This window comes from Nansenia antarctica (assembly GCF_963989245.1).
Source record: "Nansenia antarctica genome assembly, chromosome: 4".
In the NCBI taxonomy this organism is placed as follows: Eukaryota; Metazoa; Chordata; class Actinopteri; order Argentiniformes; family Microstomatidae; genus Nansenia; species Nansenia antarctica.
In genome coordinates this window covers 13943162-13965246 of record NC_137689.1, presented here as the reverse complement: position 1 = coordinate 13965246, position 22085 = coordinate 13943162, and the positions used below count along the sequence as shown (strand labels likewise).

The window sequence follows — 22085 nt, the reverse complement described above, 5'->3', positions numbered from 1 at the left end:
CTCTACAGTCAGTGTATCACTTCAGATAATGTCATTATGTTCTTATTTCCTATCACAATATTAACTGTGTTAAGTGTTTTGTTTTTGTTTTGGTATCATCATATACACCTCATCATTGCCTCCATGATAGAGATGTGAGGTGCAGGGTTCGATTCTGTCACTCCGCCTAACGGAGAAAGGACCTCACTGTCATGCCACACAGACTACATGAGAAAGGGAGGCAACAAGTGTATACAATCTGGCACAGTTTGGAAGCTTTCATTATCAACCCATGGACAATCTTTTCACCATCTTGGATGATGACTGTCTGTCATAGAGAAATATACAAAACTGTCACATTTCACTGCCGCTAATACAGAAAACTGTTGCATTTAACCCATACACAATCGTGTGGCAATCATAGCCCTCCATATAGCCCCCCATGTACCCTTGACCTCTGTACTGCCCCTCAATATGGACACCCTAATTTGCTCCAAGATGTCTTAACTGCCCCTTATGCACCCTAGCCTGTTCTACCATCCTCTTATAACGGACCCTAGCCCTGCGGTCCATACAGTACCACCTCTAATGTAAGCTAGCCTATACGACCCGTAATACGCTAGTAGAGTGTAATGATTCTTGACAGGGATATCAATGTTTAAAACTCGGATGTGCAACACTGCACTCTATTGTAATTATAGATTTCTTCTGACTACTTTAACCTGACACCAGGTTAAAGTAATCAGAACATATATATGTTGCTGGTGTTTACAGACAATACAAAAAGTAGGTTTGGAGACATTGTATGATGTATGAAAGTTGTAAGGAACCTCTCAGACCCCATTTACACTTCGCATTAACATGCGTCCTGTGATCGGATCACTTATGGTCAGGAGAGACTAAAGGGACGTCTGACCAGCATCCCACTTGGTCGAAACCTAAAACTGTAAACCTAAAATCTCTTCCTTGTTTTTGTGACTTTACTTTGTTTACATCTGTTGTTAATTGATAACCATTTTAAACTTTTCCCTTTATTTCTTCCCTACTCTTCTCTCTGTCTGGAGTGCTCATGGAGTGCTAATGTGACATTACAACCAACCCATCAACCCATCTACAAATCCATCTTCTATGTCTAAAATGTGCAAACAACATTGTAAGATTAGTGTAGCATATCATGAGCATATATATACAAATTGAAATGTAAAATGATGGTTTTCAATATGTCACTGAAAAGACAACATATGACAATCATTTTAGACACAAAGTGAATTTATTCCACATTCTTCTAAATGAAGCACAAACACTTAAACACAATGCAAAATAACAATCTGCAAATGGTGTTAAAGAGGACCATCTGCAGATGGAGGAAGAAAATACAGTTAATAGCACTTAGAGATGACGCACCACAGAACTCATCTGTCAATATGTGAGACGAGGCTAGGGTTGCCTAGAAAACATCTCAGACATTACTGTGGAGCGCAGAGTGGCAGATCCCTCAGTGTCACCCCTCAGCACACTGTAGATCCAAGGTGTGTAGGCAGAAAGCTTCATATAGACAGCATATTTCTCACTGGCGCAGGACTTGTCAAAGGACAGGATCCCAGCAGCATACACTCTGCCATCTCTGGGGTCCGAGACAGCCAGGGCACCCCCAGCATCCCCGAAACACACATTCTCCCCATACCTGCTGGGTCCAGTGCAGAACATGTTCTCATCTACTGTTGGAGTGTTGCCAACAGTATGCTCAAACTCTTCTTTACAAGAGGACTGAGAAGCTACAGGCAGCACCAGATGCTTCAGTGACTGAGCTGGGGTGAAGAACACCCCCCAGCCCCACCCTGTGATAATTCCCTTTCCACCCACACTCTCCTGATCCATCCCAGGCAGAGGAATGGGAACCACAGCCTCAGTCAGGTTCACAGGCTCCTTCAGCTGTATCAGAGCCAGGTCATTGTCCCAATCAGAGGTGTTCTGGAAGGCTGGGTGCAGAAAAACCTGGGAGAAGGAGGGGATAGTGTACAGTGTTGGTACTTTATCGAGCTATGAGGCTTGGTTGGATTGTTCGTGTATGTCTTGATAGGGCATAATGCTTCTCTCCTTGCTAAAATTACATTTGTGTCATTTGAAAAAGATGGTAATGGCTTATTCACTCACCTTCTCCACAGCAACTTGTTTTGAGGCACTGGCCTGGTCACGGTGTGTGATGCCCAGGTACACCTTGGGCACGGTAGGCTCTTTCCCAAGGGTGTGCTGGCGACTCTTTCTGACAAAGAGGTTCCTGCCAGCAGTCAAGACCCAGCGGTCAGCAATGAGGGCTCCACCAGCGAAGCCTCCGTCCAGTACACTGTCACTCAAGTACACCATGGCCTGCCAAGGGACAGTAGGGGCCAGGGTGCCCCCAACCATACGCCTGGAGCGCAGGGATGCCAGTCGGAGGCCTGTAAAACAGACATCACAACATATTGTTCGATTATTATGGAGTTATGGAGAACAGTTGATTTGCTTATGCATTTACCGAATCATTAAGGGGGCATTTCACCACTTTTTAAATCTCATATTAATTATCTCCAGCATCAAACCAATGTCTTCTTGTGTGAAAACAGCAATTTTCACGTTTTGGATTCAAAATTAGACAAAAAGGTCCAAAGAAAAACGAAGTCCAATCATTTTCTTCTTTTTACTACTCCCAATGACATCATGAAGTAATTTTAGGACAGTTTCTTCTTACTAACTTTCAATGGAAATGTACACTCACCGGCCACTTCATTAAGTACACCTTTTCAAGTGCTCATTAACGCAAATATCTAATATCTAAATAGAGCATTAGAGTGCGTTCCATTGATGGTTGTGCTTTCCGTTAGTTTGGTTGTGCATTTGAATGTTAGTTGCCTGAAGCATTGGCTATATATTCGATTGTTAGTTACCTCAAGTATTTGGCTGTGCGTTTGAATTTGCCTGAAGCATTGGTTGTATATTCGATTGTTACTTACCTCAAGTATTTGTCTGTGTGTTTGAATGTTAGTTACCTGAAGCGTGGTTTTTGTCCTCAGCGTGAGCTTCATCTGCCAGGCAGACACAGGAGGCCAGCAGGAACAAGGCCAGGGATAACCTGGGGACAAGCAAGTATTAGCACACACTGAATATTTAATATACGGTATCATAATTGTGGATTGGTAGCGTAACAAAATTGCTCTACAACTTTTTAACTTTTTTCCAGCTTTAATTAGCAGCTATTGTTTATTAGGAAATAATATGAAAAGCATGACATACCACATTTTGATGGAAGTTTCAGATTTCTGTATGTTCAGCAGCTGGGTCTTGTCTGGACAGATTGTTTGTAATGATCAGAAGTTTGAGATCCAGGCCTTATATCTGCTGGGACCTCACCCTTGGCTGCACATCCCGGCCCCCTGGGAAGTTTTAGTCAGCTCCGATTCCCGAAATCACTGTTGTGAAATCTCTCTGGCAGACCATTGTGAACCCTGTCCCAACCCTGTACAACCCTGAGTCACAGCCAAGTTGTTTCAGAATAGAACATTTGAGGGATAGATGTATACAAATAAAGGAATCACAACAGCACAGTACATCTATAATTGGTTTACCAGAAACAGTATTGCAACAGTATGACGTTTGAGTTTGTTGTTGGCATGTTATGCTGGATCCAGGGTTTGTAGATTCCAGTTTAGTGCAATGGCTGTTCCTTGTGTTTATTGAGTCTAAAGGTTACCCTCTCCCATAGATACCCACAGGATGGCATTCCGAAATGAAGAGGTCTCCTCATCTGCCTCAATGTTAAATAGCCCATTTTTGTTTTTGCTCTGATATTTTTTTTGCGTTTCAGTATGAAGTTTCTTTATAGTGTCGTATCGTTATTGACATATTTGTCGGTCATTGTTGTCCAACAACCACAAAATCATTAAAACAGTTACACACAAAAAAAATGGTAGCTGCCTAACCGTGATGACGAATTCAGTGGCAGTTTACTGTTTACCAGTTAGTACAAAGTCCATGGCATCCACATCTGTGGCATCTTTTACCACATTTTGGTGGGGCCTCTGTCAAAATCAAACTCTGGTGCAAAACTATTCAGGAGGAGTGTACATTGTGTTCTGTACGGCAAATCATGTTGTTTACATTGTTCATGTTATATTGACTGCTGCTTTAATAAATCAATAAAACAGATTCACCTGGGGGGTCTCACAACATTATCAAAAATAAGCCTGGATTTTCCTTTAGCGACGTTGATGGAATACCCCCCTGAACTATACATTATTGAAACATATGATATAGGATGGAGAAACAATGTATTGGACGTTTAAATGAGAGGCATTCATAGCTGAACAGAAGTCCTTTCCAATGGAGTGATGACAAGATTATGGTAGGTTAATATACTGTAGTAGGCTTTCTAATGTGAAGTGGGTCAGGGCTTTCTGGTTCACAGATAGTGTCTCCTTTCCACCCTCTCAGAGCCTGGCATCTTGGACTCTGCTCGGCTGATTGGTCTTACCAGGTAGAGTAGAGAGGGTCTCTGTCCACATCACACACCCTCACCACTGGTGTCCCCCAGGGCTCTGTCCTATGGCCTTTATTGTGCTCTCTGTATACCAAATCGCTGGCTCAGCAATATCCTCACATGGTTTTTCTTACCACTGTTATGCTGATGACCCTGATGACAACTCTTTCTCTCTTTCCCCCCTCTGACACGCAGGTGGAAGCCCCGTAGCAGCTTCCATCAGATTCAAGAACCCAGTGCTCGGTCTACAGGACATGCTTTGCCTTGTAGGCGAATGAGCTTCCCACCACTGTCAAGACAGTAGAGTCACTAGTCACTACCTATCTTCCACTGTAGAATAAAGACCCATCTCTTGAGATTACACCTGAGCTCCTCCTCCTCAGACCACTCCACAGCCTAAAACCCAATTGTACACTACCCGAATTTCTGCATTAATAAAAAAAACTGTGACGTATAGTTGATTCACTGATTTTAGAAAATGTACTTATCGTAAGTCGCTTTGAATAAAAGCATCTGCTAAATGAGAAATGTACATGTGAAATGTTTCAGATAGGCTCACTCATGGCTCTGAATCTGTGGGGTGGTCTGGCATAGTGCAGCAACTGGCGCAGGGGATGGTGCTTCTCAGCAATATAGTGTACTTGCTGCCTTCATGCTGTCATGCTCTGGAGTGCAAAATGTTACATAAGACCTGTAACGTCACTGTGGCTTTGTGTCACAGACTCAAACAATGACCATCATTTGGCCTTGAATCACTCCTAGAACTAACCCACATGTTGTTATATACAGCGCTGTACATTTATGAAAACCATCGTGAGTAGTGGAGGTCACACTCCATTGCAACAACTACATTGTTGTTTATCTGCTGGGGGTTGTGTGGGTGTTCGTCCTTGTGCAACGCAGGAGGAGGACTCATGAGTCAGCAGTTGTTTGGCAGTAATGAGGGACGGTCCTGCAAAGAGTAGAAGGAGTGAGTAGGCAGTGTTGGGCAATGCCACAAACAGACCTGCTGGTTGTCATTTGTTTAAAGCTGTAAACATTTCAATACTTATGAATACAGTGGGGTGCAAACATTTGGGCACCCCTAGTCAAAATGCCTTTTACAATTAATATCTAAGTGAAAAGAAGCAAACCTAACGTCTAAATGGTACAAAGTTAAACATGACACATTTCATCACATTTAAATTTTTTACTTTTTAAAAAATTTCAACCAGTGGTGCCCATATTTTTTGACGTGCATGCAAGAAGGCCAAAGAATATTTCTGAGCTAGAGGTGTTCTGCCAGGAAGAATGGGGAAAAATTCCCAAAATAAAACATTGAAAGACTCTTTCAAGCTTTTCTTTTACTGTTATTTTTAAAGTTTAACTTTAGTATTTTAAAGTTATTTTTACTGAGTGGGGCAGTCCCACTCATATTTGTCATTCTTTTGGACAGATATAGTGAAGACAAAGGGGAAAAGAAAGGAGAAGATGGGAGAGAGGGCATGTCACTGGCTCCCCATCAAAGAACGTATCAAATTCAAAGTACTCATCCTCACATTCAAAGCCCTCCATAGCCTGGCCCCCCCTTACCTGACTGACCTCCTTCTCCCCCACCGCCCTACCCGTACCCTCCGATCCTCATCCACTGTTCCCCTCACTGTCCCACCCTCAAAACTCAAAGGCTTCGGAGACCGTGCCTTTTCACGAGCTGCACCCCACCTCTGGAACTCTCTCCCTCAACCACTCAGAGACTGTGGCAGCCCTCTCACTCATACCATATATGGATTGGTTGATTAGGTGATCTGAGGCACCTGGTGAGTGGCCTACTTAAGCTGGCTGCTCACTTGATTCTCCCTCAGACCATTTACAGTACATTAAAACATGCTCACACAGCCATGCCCACTCCAGCAACAGAATGTTTGCTATGTTGGCTATTTAAGCAATAGCTCACGACAGGCCGTGGTATATGCTTATTATATCACAGCTAAGGGGCGTTGTTCGGCCCGACGCGAAGCGGAGGGACGGCAACCCCCTTAGCTGTGATATAATAAGCATATACCACTGGCCTGAAGTGAGCTATTGCTTTTATAAAACGGTTACCAACACTGTCAATATGAATTAGAAAAGCACACTCAAATTCAAATAGTTTTTATTCGTAATTAATCATCTTAAATAGTTCCCCTCAAATAAAATAGTTCCTCTTATTGCAGTTGGTCGCTAAGCAACAACACTAACATTCTTTTTCATTAACCTAGGCTACTAGCATTGTAGATTTCATAGGAATTTAGCATTTATTTACACAATTTCATTATTTGCATCTATTTATTTACATTAATTTGGATGTCTCCGTTGATTGTACACCCACTAAAAAAACTGTCAACGCGCGGCTGTAGTGGACGCAGGCAGGGCACTCCGAAAACGTCTCGACACATTTTCAAACAGGCTTTATTTTGATAAACAGACCACATATTGGGAATCTACATGGTTACTTTGGGTAGGATTTTTATTTTTATTTATTTTTAAGTTGATAAAATGTCCTTGCGATTGAATTAAAAGTCTGTTATATTTGGAATGTTGACCGTGAAACAGGCGTATTCATTTCGAACTGTGATGAGGCTCTACTAATCGTAGCTGTGGTATACGCTCAATATACCACGGCTATGAACCAATCAGATTGCTTGATTTCACCCATCCGTTTTATAAAAAACAATGAAGCACAACAAAATGGAAGTTGTTTGCTACCAAACTACCAAACAAAGATAAACTTGGATAAAGTGTGTTGCTTGCACTGAGCTTACTTCCAGCAAACATTCTCTAGCACTACTAGTCACTACTGCATAACTGGATCTCACTCATTTTTGAGAGTTTAGACCCACATTTGGGGGCTGCTAGAAAGCTGGGACTCCCCTCTTTGCAAGAGGATTCATACGATGGCCGACAAGGGCAAACGCGCTGCAAATACCGGAAACGCGCTGCATATAGAGAAACACGCTGCAAATAGATCACAACACAACGGAAGTGTAGAAAAACGCTGCAAATAGAGAAACGCGCTGCATATAGCTCACAACACAACGGAAGTGTAGAAAAACGCTGCAATTCAGTTCACAACACAACGGAACTGTTCTCACAACGGAAGTGTTCTGGGGGGGAACGATAAGTGGAACGGACCGGAGACGTGTTTTTGAAGTTCCGAAAAGCAGTTCTGAAGAGGTTGTGGAGTGAAGAGGCGACATAAAAGGTACATATTATATTTCTTATTTATGTCTGCAGATAACATGTGCTGTATTTCAAACCGAAGGGCTCATTCTATGCCCTACACCCTATGAAGGGTTCGTAGAAGCTTGTGCAGTGGAGGGATTCTTTATTGGGAATTAGCCGTTGGATCGTATTCAGACATAACGTAGGCTGGTTCTGTCAAGATATTTGTTGGCATTATGAGGAGGACAGGTGACTTCCTTAAACCTGTGAGAGGGAAGTCACTTCCCCTTGATGTTCAACCACAATGGTCATCTGACCAACTGTTGGATGCTGCTTTAAAGAAGCTGAAAGATTTTAACCAGGACATGAAAGATGTTTCCTATGTCTTGCTGTACCCCGATGGTCAGGAAGTTCGAAACATTCCAGGAACAGACACCGCTTTCACAGTGGAGAAATACAAGGAGGCCATTGGAAAGGCCTACCAAAGAATAACACTGTACATTTGCCCTGGTGAACAATTCACAAACAGTTGTAAGTGCAAGTTTCCACCTTGTTTTAAGCTCCACTCTGTAAAACTGAGGCAATGAGTGAAATTCATCTTTATACCCACATCAATTATGCCAATTATTATTTTTCAAAGGTTACAGTGGACAGTCTTCAAGTGAAGATGATGACAGTGTGGTTCAAATGGTTAATTTGGCATCTGGAGACAGTCCACTTTCAGACACCGTGGTCAGTTTGCATCATGGCATTTCTCCTTAAATGAAGTGAATTGACAATATTTTGATAATATTTTCATTTGATCTAATCTGTCATTTGTGTGTTGTATGCAGGTGTGGGACGGTCCAAATGAAGTGAGCACTCCAAATGAAGTGAGCACTCCAAGAATGGAGAACATTTTGCAAGGGTAAAACACAGCACAGTCAACATGAACTTTTCTTGCACAAGCAGCACAATACAGTACAGCAGTTTAAATTGTTGTTTTTTTCCAGACCTGCCAGACGCTTACAGACAGCATCTCATCAAGTAAGAAAATCCATATCCTCTAGTGTTGAATGTGTGAACCTGAAATTATGAAATGCCTGTAAATAATTTCATTAATTCACCAAGCCAAACTACATGTAATGTGTGCTGTTTTAGTTACTAAGCCAATAACACTGTCATTAAATTAACTGCTAATTTTTGGGGTAAAACTAGGATGGAGGACAAACCGCAGTCCAGGAACAAGACAAATGTGCCCGGGGTCAGAATAACTTCTACAGGTAAGCTGTGTTGACAGATGCAACCTTTACACATTTGCTAGTTTACTCAGAATTGTGTGGATTTTCAATGTATTTCTTGCATCTTTGTCAAATGTTTACGGGCAGTGTGCACCAATATGCCAAATGTGCTGGTATTGTATGTTTTAAACCTAATGTTTTTCAAAGAAACCAGACGAGGATTGACATCTGAATTTAAGCCGTAGGTATTTTTATTTTTCAGCTCAGTGAAGCAGGGTGCACAAGGCGACAGGAAGAAACCTGTGTACTCGGATTCTGGAGAGACTATCTTCTTGACACAGAAGGTTTATTTTAATTATCTCATCATAAACACACTCCATATAGTGCAGCAGATTAAATCAATATTTCATAAGAATCGTTCACTTGGTGATACAAGCACCAAATTTGGCACAATTGATGTCCAGGACTTTCTAAGAAAAGTACGGTTTCCAGCTGAAAATCCAAGATGGCTGCCACTTTTCAAGATGGCCGCCTCATCAGATGCAAAATAACGTTTTTTGGAGTAGAACTTGAATGAACAGAAATGGGTTAATGGTCCAAACATCAAAATGAATGTATCCTTACTGGAACTCAATTGTGTCAATTAAATTCCAATATGGCCCACCAGTTTTCAAGATGGTGGCTATTACGTAACTCAAAATAAGCGTTTTTGGAAGCTGTCTGATCACAGATATTGCATTAAATTGAAGGGCAGCATTCATCACCATTAATTGAGATGATGTGGTCAACCATCTGTCGACATCACTGCTGTGAAACTCACCATGGGGTTCAGTCCACCATGCAGAGAAGAAGCGAGGTCTTGAATTTGAAGTGGGCATTACCTCACTCTTGCCCCTTCTTCGTGATGAGGCACATTCTGTTGCCACGGTGAGGCATTCCATGAACAAAGTCAGGGATGCTATTGCACACCTCAACCCAAACCAGGTTCCCGTGATAACTGCAGACCAGCCTATTTATGCTCTTGCCAAACAAGTCCAGTGGCACTGGCCTGACCTGTAGCCTATGGCGAGGACAAATTTGTTGTAATGTTTGGTGGACTCCACATAGAGATGGCTGCATTCAGATCACTGGGGACCCTGCTTCAGAGTAGTGGGTGGACAGGTGCTCTTGTGGAGGCTGGGGTAGCTTCTTCTGGAAAAGCTGACTCCTTTCTTTCTGCCTCAAGTGTCACAAGAACACGCCTAATGCACCAAGTTACAGCATGTTGTCTCTACATGCTCCGAAAGGAAGCATATGAGTACCATTGTGCAGAGGAGAATGAAGGAGCCCTGAATTTCAGTGACTGGTGTGATAAACGCAGGGAGGAGAGCCCCCAGTTTCAATTCTGGGAGCTTGTGTTGTCAATGGAATTGGTGGTTTTCTCTTTGGTCAGATCTTTCAGAGAAGCTAACTTCAACTTGTATTGTCAAGCACTGTCTGCTCTAATTCCATTCTTCTTTGCAAACAACAATGTGAACTATGCTCGATGGCTCCCCATCCACCTCAGAGACATGGCGTCTTTGGAGCAAACTCATCCTCAGGTTTTCCATGAATTTCAGCTTGGAAAGTTTGTCCACAAGACTCACAGGGAGTTCTCAGGCTTACCCATTGACCAAGCTCACGAGCAGGCCAATGCAGTTGTTAAAGGTGATGGTGGTGCCATTGGCCTTACAGAGGATCCATCTGCACTGAGGCGGTGGATGGTGTCTGGACCAGAAGTTAGCCAGTTAGTCAACCAGTATGAGTTGGCATCTCAAGTCAAAGAAGCAAACAAAGATGTCAGGCATCATGAGCAGACCAGTCAGTCTCAGAAGTCCTTCACTGACAAGGTCCAAAAGTTGTTTGACGTGATGAAGGATCTGGGCAATCCTTTCCAGGAAGAGTCCAAAGATCTGCTCACATTGGACACAAAAACCATCGCACATCCCAGTGCTGCTGAGCTTGTAAGAACTCACTTTGAGAAAGGTCAAGCTGCCTTCAGAGACTTTTTCAATGGTCTGGGGGATGAGGGTTCCTTCTATAAGCCCATTAAAAAGAACAAAGCCGACTTCTTTCGCCAAGAGGCAGCTGCAGCTTCCAGTGACATGAAGAAGCAGCTACTCAAAGATGACTGTCGTCTGTTCTCGCAGCTTTTTATATCGTGCCAATTACGAGAGTGTGACCTGCTTGAGTTCTTTAAGCATGAGAATCAACCTTTCCCTGCTGCACTGAGTGACACTCCACTCTGGCCAGAAGTCTCAGCTTTCAAAAATTCTGGAAGCTACCATTTCTCCTCCTGACAAACAACCAGAATGTGATGCCATTATCATTGATGGTTCCTCTCTTGTGCATTCATTGTCTCCTACGACATCAAAGACCTTTGAGGAATATGCTGTCCAGGATGTAGTTCCAAAAATCCAGACCCACTCATCAAAGTATGAGCGAACAGATATCATTTTTTATGTCTACTGGACTTCAAGCCTGAAGGCTGAAACTAGGTCAAACAGAGGTATGGGAGGTCGACGAAGAGTGACAGACAAAAACAAACTGCCACCCAACTGGAAAAGCTTCCTGCGAGACAGCAACAACAAGACTGAGCTCTTCATGTTCCTAGCCAACAAGATAGTGACCCTGTGTCCCAACAATGTCATAGTTGTGACCAAAGGGGAGCAGGCTCTATCAAACAAGCCCATCAGCCTTGAAGGCTTTAGTCCATGTAACCATGAGGAAGCTGACTCCAGAATCTTCATACATACTCTTCATGCAGCCAAGCAACAGATGAAGTCTGTGTTGATCAAGGCATGCGACACAGATATTCTTGTTGTTGCAGTCAATGTTTTTGCTACTCTTCAGGATGCAGGCTTAGTAAGGCTTTGGGTAGAATTTGGCCAAGGTCAGTCCATTAAGTGGTTGCCTTCACTGGCTGTGATGTTGTGTCAGCTTTTCGTGGCAAAGGCAAAAAAACGGCATGGCAAGCATGGGAGGTTTGCCCTGAAGTGAGCCCTGTCTTCAAAAAGCTCAGTCAGTACCCACCTATCATAGAAGATGCAGACCTCAACATCCTTGAGAAGTTTGTCATCACCATGTATGACAAGCAGAGCACTACAGGCAAGGTTGATGAGGCAAGACTAGAATTATTTGCGCGGAAGCAAAGGTCTTATGATGCCATTCCACCGACAAGCGCATCCCTCGTTCAGCATGTGAAACGGTCTGCCTTCCAAGCTGCCTGCATATGGGGCCAGGCAACAGTGTGCAAAATGCAAATTGAAAGCCCTGCCAACTGGGGCTGGAAAAAAGATGGTGAGGTCTGGCAAGTGGTCTGGACAACCCTTCCACCGATTGTTCAGACGTGTGAGCAGTTGACGAAATGCGGCTGCAAGACTGAATGCAGAGGACGATGCAAATGTTATCGATTTGGCCTGAAGTGTACCCAGTTGTGTGCCTGTGAATGTGAGGACTAAAAGAAGAAACAGCCATGATTGCCAGCCATGTTTTGCTCAGAATTGTACAATGCAGCCTATGCTTGGACATGTTTTCTGTGTTTCCGCTAACTACAGTATAAATAAAAATACAAAAAAAATACAAAAAAAGAAAGAAAAATAATACAAAATACAACAACAAAAGAACATTGGGGGAGACAAAGACAGCCTCTACGTGGCCTTACCTACAATAGCTTACAGGTCCAATAGCCAAAAGTGAAACTAATGTCTTTAATGCATCTTTTAGGAAATTGCTCAATCATTCTGGTTATTTTGTGTCCTTTTTGAAATGATAAAATAAAATAAAATTGTAGCACTGCTTAAATGCAATATGCGTATTTTGCGTATCGGAAACAACACCAAGAGAGTGTTTTTAGTTTAATTCCCATTTTATCACCATAATATTCAATCATTTTGATATTCTAAATGCAGAATTGGATTTCTCACACTCAAAAACATATTGTAACGATCCTGCATGAGGCCCCGTTAACAGCTCCTCCAAGGGAGTTAACTCTCTTGGTCTAATGGTTAGCGCGGCCGTCGGTTATGTGGGAGGTCGGGGTTCGACTCCCGCATGGGGCGAGTTACACTAGAAGATTCCCGTTCGCTACAATATATTTCAATGTATAGGCCATCAAAATAGGATTATTCAGTCAAAAACGCTGTTTGAATCCATTTCGAATGGCGGCCATCTTGAAAAATGGTGGCCATTTTGTTTTTTCAAGTGGAAACCGTACTTTTCTGAGAGAGTAGGTCCCAAAGCACTTGTGTGCCAAATGTGGTGCTTGTATCACCAAGCGAACGATTATTTCATTAATCTGCTGCACTAATACCCTGCAGAAGACCTGAACAGTCCCCAGATCTTTTAATTATGTCATCTTGATATCATCTTCTATTGCTGGCAGTTCCATTGAAATATTATATTTTACAACTAAACTAAATCTACTTTTTTCAGAGAAACAAACAGGAATCTTCCTCCAGGACATCCTCATGTTCGCCACAGGACTCGACGCACTGCCTCCATCTGGGATCCAGCCACCACCCAAAACTGCTTTTTCTGCGGACATCACGCTTCCCAATGAGCAGAACCTGCGCCAACACAATAGAGATACCGATGGCCATGAATTACAATGAGTTTCAGAACAACATGGACTTTGGGATACAAAATTCCCCAGGGTTTGGACTACAGTAAACTAAACTGGCTTAACTAGATTTCAGTAGTTAAAGGGTTAACTTTGTTCTTTGAAATGTGTACTCACATATCATGACATATCAGCCATGTTCTTCAGTCTGATATAGTTCTGTACACCAGACTGCCAGGTCAAGGCCTGCATCAGACCAAGCCTTCTCTGCAGGTTCTCAAAGTGTCCCTGGAGATGCTGATCTCCACATGGACTGTAGGTAGACTCCGAAACAAACTGGCCTAGTTCGTGTGGTGGGACTTTGAACCCACAGTCAGTTCTGCCAAACCTGTGGGTAACAGTTAACTGGCACACTAACTGTACTGTTTTCATTAAAACATTTTGTTATAAATGTATCATTGTATCAAATAATCATTTTTTAGAGAAAAGTATTTCAATTGAAAGCTACTCAACAGGCAACTACAGTTGATTGCATTTTAGACAATTAGAAGTACATGTGAATTGTGAATGTAGAAGTACAAGAATGAAAAAATAATTGTAATTGATAGAACCAAACCTGTGAGGCAGGTTGTACATGACATCTGGTTTCCCAGATGGACAACGAGACTGGTGAACAGGTCTGATGGTGTGTGTGTTCCACTTTTCCCTGCATTCATCAAGGTCCCGCTGTAGCACACCCATGAACACAAACCGCACTAGGCATGTGTGCTCATGACTGCCACTGAACAAATCTCTCTCCCTCAGGTCATTCATGAGGTCCATCCAGAATTGAGATCTGAAAAAACACTCAAATTAGAGATGTAGTTTGTTGTAGGTGATGCATTTCCATGTAATGGATTGAGAATTAGCATAATGATCATCAAACAACAGAAAACCTGCAGTGCCACAAAAGGTATTTACTAAATAGAAGGGGTCCCTCTGTGTTTTAAGGTGTTTCTGATCAGTTCAGTGGAATGGAAATCAATGCTCCAACAACTAGATGTACCACCAAGTAATCAGAACGAATGAAATTCCATGGGTATTTTAAGATATACTGTGTTCCCTACTAGGGGTGTAAGAAATATTTTAAAAGTTGAGGACACCTCTGTTTGCGGAAGTATGACCACCAGCTTTCGATTCGTTGGTTTGCTGTTGAGGAGCCATACTTATGACTGGCAGCCCCAGCAAAGTCATCGGTGTGTGAAGATCTTAAGCTGTTTCCATTTTGTGCAATTTGTGTAAGTCGTGGTGTAAACATCATAGACGGCAGAAAAACTCCTGCTGCTCCAGAATATAAATCTAGAGATGAGATTCTAGGTTTTGAGGAAAATAAACCTATTCCTTCTTCATCCCCATATCCCTTCCTTTAAAACTCATCAATAAAACATCACAGGGTGTGTGTGTGTGTGTGTGTGTGTTCCCTCATCCATATTCCTATTACGGTAGAGATGGGGAAAATACAGTACCAGAACACAAACACACACACAATTATAGTATGGAACCCCAGCCAGGCTGAAGAATCCCTCCACTGCACAAGCTTCTACGAACCCTTCATAGGGTGTAGGGCATAGAATGAACCCTTCGGTTTGAAATACAGCACATGTTATCTGCAGACATAAATAAGAAATATAATATGTACCTTTTATGTCGCCTCTTCACTCCACAACCTCTTCAGAACTGCTTTTCGGAAAAAAAAACTTCAAAAACACGTCTCCGGTCCGTTCCACTTATCGTTCCCCCCCAGAACACTTCCGTTGTGAGAACAGTTCCGTTGTGTTGTGAACTGAATTGCAGCGTTTTTCTACACTTCCGTTGTGTTGTGAGCTATATGCAGCGCGTTTCTCTATTTGCAGCGTTTTTCTACACTTCCGTTGTGTTGTGAGCTATATGCAGCGCGTTTCTCTATTTGCAGCGCGTTTCTCTATATGCAGCGCGTTTCCGGTATTTGCAGCGCGTTTGCCCTTGTCGGCCACCGTAGATTCAGGACAGTATAGTGTACAGTATAGTACAGCATAGTGTATGTGTAGAGAAAAATGTCTCTCATGCATGACAGCAGGGCTGCGCTCAGACTTATGTGATGCGATGTGAATAACTTGGGTCGATGTGATAGGTCTATCCAGCAATGACAACCATTTATATATCAAAGAACACCCTCCAGGAGGACACTTGGAGTGGCAGAGCAGTAGCCCTTTTCATCCCTACCTGTGCACAAGCCTGCATGACATACACAACTGACCGTGATAGAGCTGACTTTGGTGTTTGCTGTTCTGGTTTACTTTGTGGTAGATGCTGTTAGATGATGACGTTATTTATTTACACTCTTGCCAAGTCATGATTATGAATATGAATTCCTTATGTATTAACTAACAAACGTGGTTAAATAAAGGTTCAGTAAAAAAAAACATATGAGCTGCTTGGAGGAGAGAGAGAGAGAGAGACAGTAGGAGATCAATTCTGCTATGGACTTAAGCGCGCAGCTGTGCATGTGAAAAAGTGAGTGTGCTCATGTAATAGACTCAGACAACTAGAGCAAGGAGGAGAGAGACTGATATAGCATGAGAGGACGCAAGAGAGGAGTGTGGTTGAGAGACATACAACGAATGCAAGGGAGGGATGGGGGGGGGGGGGCAAGGGAGTGAGAGAAAGAGAGGGCTGTAGTGAATTCAGTCATGTATTGGGTGCCAGAGAGACATTACACAGGGGATGTATTTCTCTGTGTTGCTGTATGATTTGCTGTGTCTCACAAGAGTTAGTCTGATGCCAGTACGGCTGCTCTGCTTTCATCTCCACTTGTCTCCACTCTGCTTTCATCTCCAATAATCTGGATTGTACTCAGACAAGGATAGTAATAACAATTGGACAGTATAAACGTTGACCACATCGCAGGCACAAAGAGGGGACATTTTATTACAGCAGTGGCAATGCAGGTGAGATTCATCTGTGTGCTTAAATATGTTCAACTGGATGGTAAATATTATTGGAATTATTTGGAACATTTCTGTGCATATTTTCTGTGTACAGCTTTATGTTTTTTATTCAGTATGAACTACTTGTGGAACATTGTATTCTGTCTCTAATAAGGAAAACTGATGCAGAGAAAATGTGGAGATGTTCCCCAAACATTTTCTTTCATTCAAGCATTCTGTATAATATGTGGTCAATATATATTAACCTGATTATCGTTAACCACGATATGTGTTGCCTGGGGCTGTATTGGTTTGATTGTATTTGTGGTAAGATGTTAGTAAGCACTGATTTGAGAATCTGGATATACTGATATTACTGCCACAGGCAGAGATACAGTGCATTCAAAAAGTATTCAGACCACTTCACTTTTTCCACATTTTGGTGTTATAGACTCAATTTAAAATGGATTAAATTAAAATAATTTGCCATCAATCCACACACAATACCCCAGAATGACAAAGTGAAAACACGTTTTTTTAAATGTCTGTAAATGTATAAAAATGTAAATACAATAAATACCCCAAGTACGTAAGTATTCAGACCCTTTGCTATGACACTCTTAAAATCAGGTAAAATGCAAAGATGTTATCAACAACTCAATAAGTTGAACTGAGTCCATCTTAATGCAGGAACAATAGTTCACGTCATTTTAGAATGAATATCTGTTTTTATAGGGTCTCGGATTTGCATAGAAATCAGTTACACACTGTGTAGACTAATTTTGTCTTGATCCTGACAAACTCCTCAGTCCCTTCCAGTGACAAATATACCCATAACTTGATGCAGCTACCACTATTCATCACACGAGAGATGGTGCAGAAACTGCATTGCAGGTCCTAGATTTGCTCTAAACTTAATGCTTTGTAGTTAAACCAAATAAACACATTTCCAGCCACTTTCTTTGCTGTATCTTTGTTTGCTTGAATTCAAACACAATTATGGATATGAGAGAGATTATTTTTTTAAGGGATTCTTTTTGGCCACTTGGTTATAGACCAATTGTGTAAAGTGACTGAGATGGTGTTGTCCCATCGACTGTGCTTTTTCCTCCACCATTCAACTTGTAACTCTCAAGCATCACCATTCATTATATCACTATTTGCACTTCTGGTTGGATGCTAAAGTGCATTTCGTTGTATTGTACTTGTACTCTGCGATGACAATGAAGTTGAATCTAATCCAAAACAACCTGATCCACACAGTGTGTAATTGATTTCTATGCAAATCAGAGACCCTATAAAAACAAAGATGTTGATTCCAAAATTACATTAACTATTATCCTTGCTTTAAGATGGACTCAATTCAACTTACTGAGTGATTTGTTGACATTTTTGCATTTTATCTAATTTTAAGAGTGTCATTGCAAAGGGTCTGAATACTTATGTACATGAGGTATTTATGTATTTACATTTTAATACATTTACTGACATTTCTAAGTGGTTTCACTTTGTCATTCTGGTGTATTTTGTGTGGATTGATGGAAAATTCTTTTAATTTAATCAATTTTAAATTGAGGCTATAATAGAACAAAATGTGGATAAAGTGAAGGGGTCTACTGTAAATGCTTTCTGAATGCACTGTATGCTATTTTAATATGACACAATAACACAGTCTCTGTGTTTTTCTCTCTGTTTCCCTTGCTCTCTCACACACATTCAGATACAGTATAGCCACACTGACTCATTACACTGGGTGTCGTTTGTGTTGATACTTTGCTGTTGGCTCTCCTGAGCTTGGAAGACTGTTGGTTGAGTGAAGTGCTGTGGATGTGATGTCCATTAGTGAAGTGTGAATGAGACTGTGAATAACAGGGCTGGCAGATGTTGTTTGATGCAACAACATTGCATTTATTAAGTTACTGTTCATATGTTAGTGTACATCGATGACGTGTGGCCCATTGTTAACATTAGCAACAGTCATGAAGGGTATAGAATCTTTCAGTATGCAGGAAAATGCATTCACTTGAATGTAATGTGGGGTGAGCAGGTAGCCTAGAGATTAGAGAGGCCGGCTAACAATCGATCCCCGTCTCTATCCCTTTAGATATTCCTAAAACATTTCAGTCCAAATTACTTTCACTTTTGGAGATGTTTCAAGTCCTTTGAGAACGGTCTTCTCCCCACATCCATGAGGGGTGCCCCAATTACATTACTGAATTTAATTGAACCCTTCTGAATCCCTGAGAAGCTGAAGCAGTAGAGCTGGGGGGTATTAATTAATTATAAAGAGGGATTGCTTCTTCCTTCAGTGAATACTGTAATTGAAAGTTTGAAAGGCCAAGGTTTTTAGCTTGAATTTAGTCAGCTGTGAGGCTTTCAAACAATTTTGAAATGGTGAAATTTCTCCAACATCCTATAGACTAACTAAATGTGGTACAGACCAGGACCTTCAAGGTCAGCCATGATGGATTTAATTCATTCAATTTTGTGAAAAACATCTAAACCACTAAGTTTTTTACAGTTATATGCATTATGCACCAAACTTGGTTTGTACTGTAGCATCAATGGACTGAGGTGCTCACAGGATCCATTTTGGTTACCATTTGAACAAACAACATGGCTACAATTAACCAATTAATTGTCTGGGGGTGTGGCCTCTCACACAAATATCAATTGTGACCTCTCACATAAATGGACAATGAATCCTATCATGATGAAACTTTGTACACAGGTCCATTAGGAACCTGGGGTCATACTCCTAAAGTCACATGCAAATAAACCAAAAGGGGGCGCCATCATTATAAAATCTCTTGATGTGGTTCACCAAATGTCATGAAATTTGGTACTCATGCCCTGCGGTTCAGTCTTAGCCAATATCCTAAACATTGTTGGGGCTTGTGGTGGTAGTCTATCACATAAAAGCTTATGAATCAAAGACGGTCTACCCTATCGTTATTAGCCTGGAAGACATCTCCGTGGCTCTCCCTTGGCCATTCTTAGACAATCGTTTGATCCCGTGGGCCTGAGACCTAATTTCAGTGTGAGTAGTTTGTCTTTAGACAAGTTTGATGGTTTGACATATTGTCCCTCAATGTCTTCACAGGAGCTTCTCCCTGCCCAACACATAGGCTCTTGCGGCAGGTTGTCCTAGAGTTCTGACACCTACCCCCCTCTGGATGTTCAGTGTGTCCTGGGACTCCAACATGACTGCTCATCTTGCCAACTTAAGTGTTTCATGGGGCACGGGGGCGCCGGTGGGCATCACTGAGAGCCCCAACCTGACAGCAGCGGCCCTGTGTGGGCCAGGGAGAGGACCAGGGTCAGGACAGTCACTGGCGCCCCTTTGTACCGTCTGCTGCTGTGGCCTGGTGAACCGCGCTCTGGCTGTAGTTTTAATGGTCGGCCTGGCCTTCGCTATAGTGGTGGGCAATGTGGTCACGCTCACAGTCTTCATGCAAACACGACAATCCCGCACTCCACAGGGATACCTAAAAGGTACGTAAACACACAGATTCGGCCTCCCACTAATTCAGTTAGTAGAGCGGCTCTCTACTAACACGTTTGATTTCAATATGAAAGAGAATTCTATTCAAAAGTGACTTTTTGTGTACAAATATAGATAGTAATATTCATTAATGATATTTTTTTTAAAAAGCTTCCTCCAAGCAAATGTATTAAATGTTCAATCCATACAGTATAGTAAATCAAATAGATTAGATTAATAATCTATTTGATCTCAATTAATAATACTAATTCATTATATTTATATAGTGCTTTTCCGGGGCTCAAAAACGCTCAAACATGCTGTTTTGACACAATCAAGGATTCCCTGTGCACAACCACAAAAGCCGTAAAACCATTTCTACACAATTACACCCTACATTTTTTAAATTGAGTGTACATGAAGAAGCTTTTACATCTGAGGACTGTTAGTGGTTGGGTATATTATTAATATTATTATGAATGTATTATTTCCCACTGACAGTGTCTCTGGCCGTAGCAGACATGATGGTTGGTGTGCTGGTGGTCCCCTTCTCAGTCTACACTGAGATCTCTCTGATGGTGACCAGTGCCCCTCCAGTTTGGTACGAAGGGAGTTCCTCGCCCTCTGTGGGGAGCCTTGTCGGACCATGGCAACCCTGCATGCTGATTGGTCCAGTCTTCGCAGGCTGCACCTTTGTCTCCATCAGCACTATCTTCCTGATGACTATCGAGCGCAGCGTGGCCATCTTACGGCCCCTCCACAAGGACGCCCTAGTGACGCACCGCCGCACCCTGCTCCTCATCCTCCTCTCCTGGGCTGGCAGTTTCCTCCTGGCCCTGGCCCCCCTCATTCTCAGCAACAACTTCACCCTGGAGTACAACGAGTGCAGCCGGATGTGCAACTATGCCCCCTTGTTGGAACGAGGCCAACTCCTGCCTGATGCCCACATCCTTCTGCTCTTTCCTGTCTTTGACTTCACACTGCTGGGCGCCACGCTAGCAGTCAACATCCTCTCCTTCTCCAGCATCCGCCGCTACTCTCGCAAGCGCAAGCGGCTCTCTGAGGGAAACCTGGATGGAGGGGGTGGGTCTAGCTGCCCCCACAGGCCCTCCTTCTCGGACATCAAGGCTGCAAAGACTATCGGTATTCTGACGTTTGTCTTCACCACCTCCTTCTCTCCCATTGCTGTGTTTGTACTGGGCAGTGTGGTGGGATACACCTGGTGCAACTTCTCATTTTTCGCCTTCTGGAATCTAACTGGAAACAGCTGCTGTAACGTGATCATTTACAGCGTAAGGGATCAGCGCTTCAGGAAAGGCGTAACTCTGCTGTTCCAGAGGGACTGTTCAGAGAAAGTCAAATCTGAGGGTTGAACTTCTCTGAACACTTTTCATTAGTGTTTGTATTTATGTGTAATAACTATTACAAGTCATTGTAAAATGTTAATTATGCATTATTACATTTTATTTACACTGCATTTAGTATTATGGTCAGGGTTACTTCAGTACAGTGTAGCAATGAGTAGTTACAAAACAAACTGGTTATACTGTGTACTTCTGTAAGTGTACAATAGCAGTTACATATTAATACAAATACAGGGATGTTGAGTGTTTCCTGACTCCTTATATACGTCTGTTCCCATTTTCTAAGACGAACAGTGCCCTAACTTATATTTATCATAAAGAGGGCTGCAATGGGAATTTCACTTCAGGGACCAAAACAACTCTGGAAAATAAATAGTTTACAGTTTGTCACTGTATGATTCAAAATACTTAAAAAGCAAGGGTTATCTGTCAGTGAAGCATAAGTAACCTATATGGCATTGTGTAGTAACCAGCACCTCCCAGCACCCATCTAATCATAATATGTGACATGGTCTGGTGAAAAGGGCTGCATGTCGGCAATTCTCAAGTCACACAAATGAGCAAAAAGCTTATTTTTTTCGTCTTTTTTTGTATGTGTTTTCCGTTTCTTGCATATTACGAAACTTGAAGTGTTGAAGAGCCCACTCGATATAACAAACAACAGTTTTAGAATCGCAAAATACATTCGTGAATTGGATTCACTGTCTCATCTGTTGTAAGCTACTGGGTATGTGATACATGGCTTGTAAACAAACTTACGTTTTAGGACGTGTTCCAAAGCAAGGAATGTGTGATCATCTAATTATGTGTAGTTATGTGTT

The 22085-nt window shown here is 42.1% G+C and overlaps 2 protein-coding genes and 1 long non-coding RNA gene across 3 annotated transcripts; 1 reads left to right on the top strand and 2 right to left on the bottom strand.

The window, feature by feature from the left end:
* Positions 1-1230: 1230 nt before the first annotated feature.
* On the bottom strand, positions 1231-3388 carry hp (haptoglobin). The gene is made up of 4 exons (XM_080528520.1): positions 3250-3388; positions 3006-3088; positions 2134-2417; positions 1231-1974 (listed from the first exon to the last, which is right to left on the bottom strand). Exons 1-4 carry the CDS (start codon positions 3252-3254, stop codon positions 1417-1419), a joined length of 930 nt encoding a protein of 309 aa, XP_080384646.1. The 5' UTR covers positions 3255-3388; the 3' UTR covers positions 1231-1416.
* Positions 3389-13424: 10036 nt separating this feature from the next.
* On the bottom strand, positions 13425-15196 carry LOC308155263. The gene is made up of 4 exons (XR_013937397.1): positions 15150-15196; positions 14088-14306; positions 13649-13859; positions 13425-13478 (listed from the first exon to the last, which is right to left on the bottom strand). It is a non-coding gene; the product is annotated as an uncharacterized lncRNA (long non-coding RNA).
* A 4423-nt stretch (positions 15197-19619) lies between these two features.
* On the top strand, positions 19620-21273 carry LOC308155681 (adenosine receptor A3; the record flags this gene model as incomplete). The annotated part of the gene is made up of 2 exons (XM_080529055.1): positions 19620-19911; positions 20402-21273. 2 exons carry the CDS (start codon positions 19620-19622, stop codon positions 21271-21273), a joined length of 1164 nt encoding a protein of 387 aa, XP_080385181.1.
* Positions 21274-22085: the final 812 nt, after the last annotated feature.

Coding starts and splice junctions, on each gene's coding strand:
- hp (XM_080528520.1), bottom strand. Junction 2,418..3,005: donor GGACAAAAACCACGCTTCAG/GTAACTAACATT, acceptor TCTGTTTTACAG/GCCTCCGACTGGCATCCCTG. Junction 1,975..2,133: donor AACAAGTTGCTGTGGAGAAG/GTGAGTGAATAA, acceptor TCCTTCTCCCAG/GTTTTTCTGCACCCAGCCTT.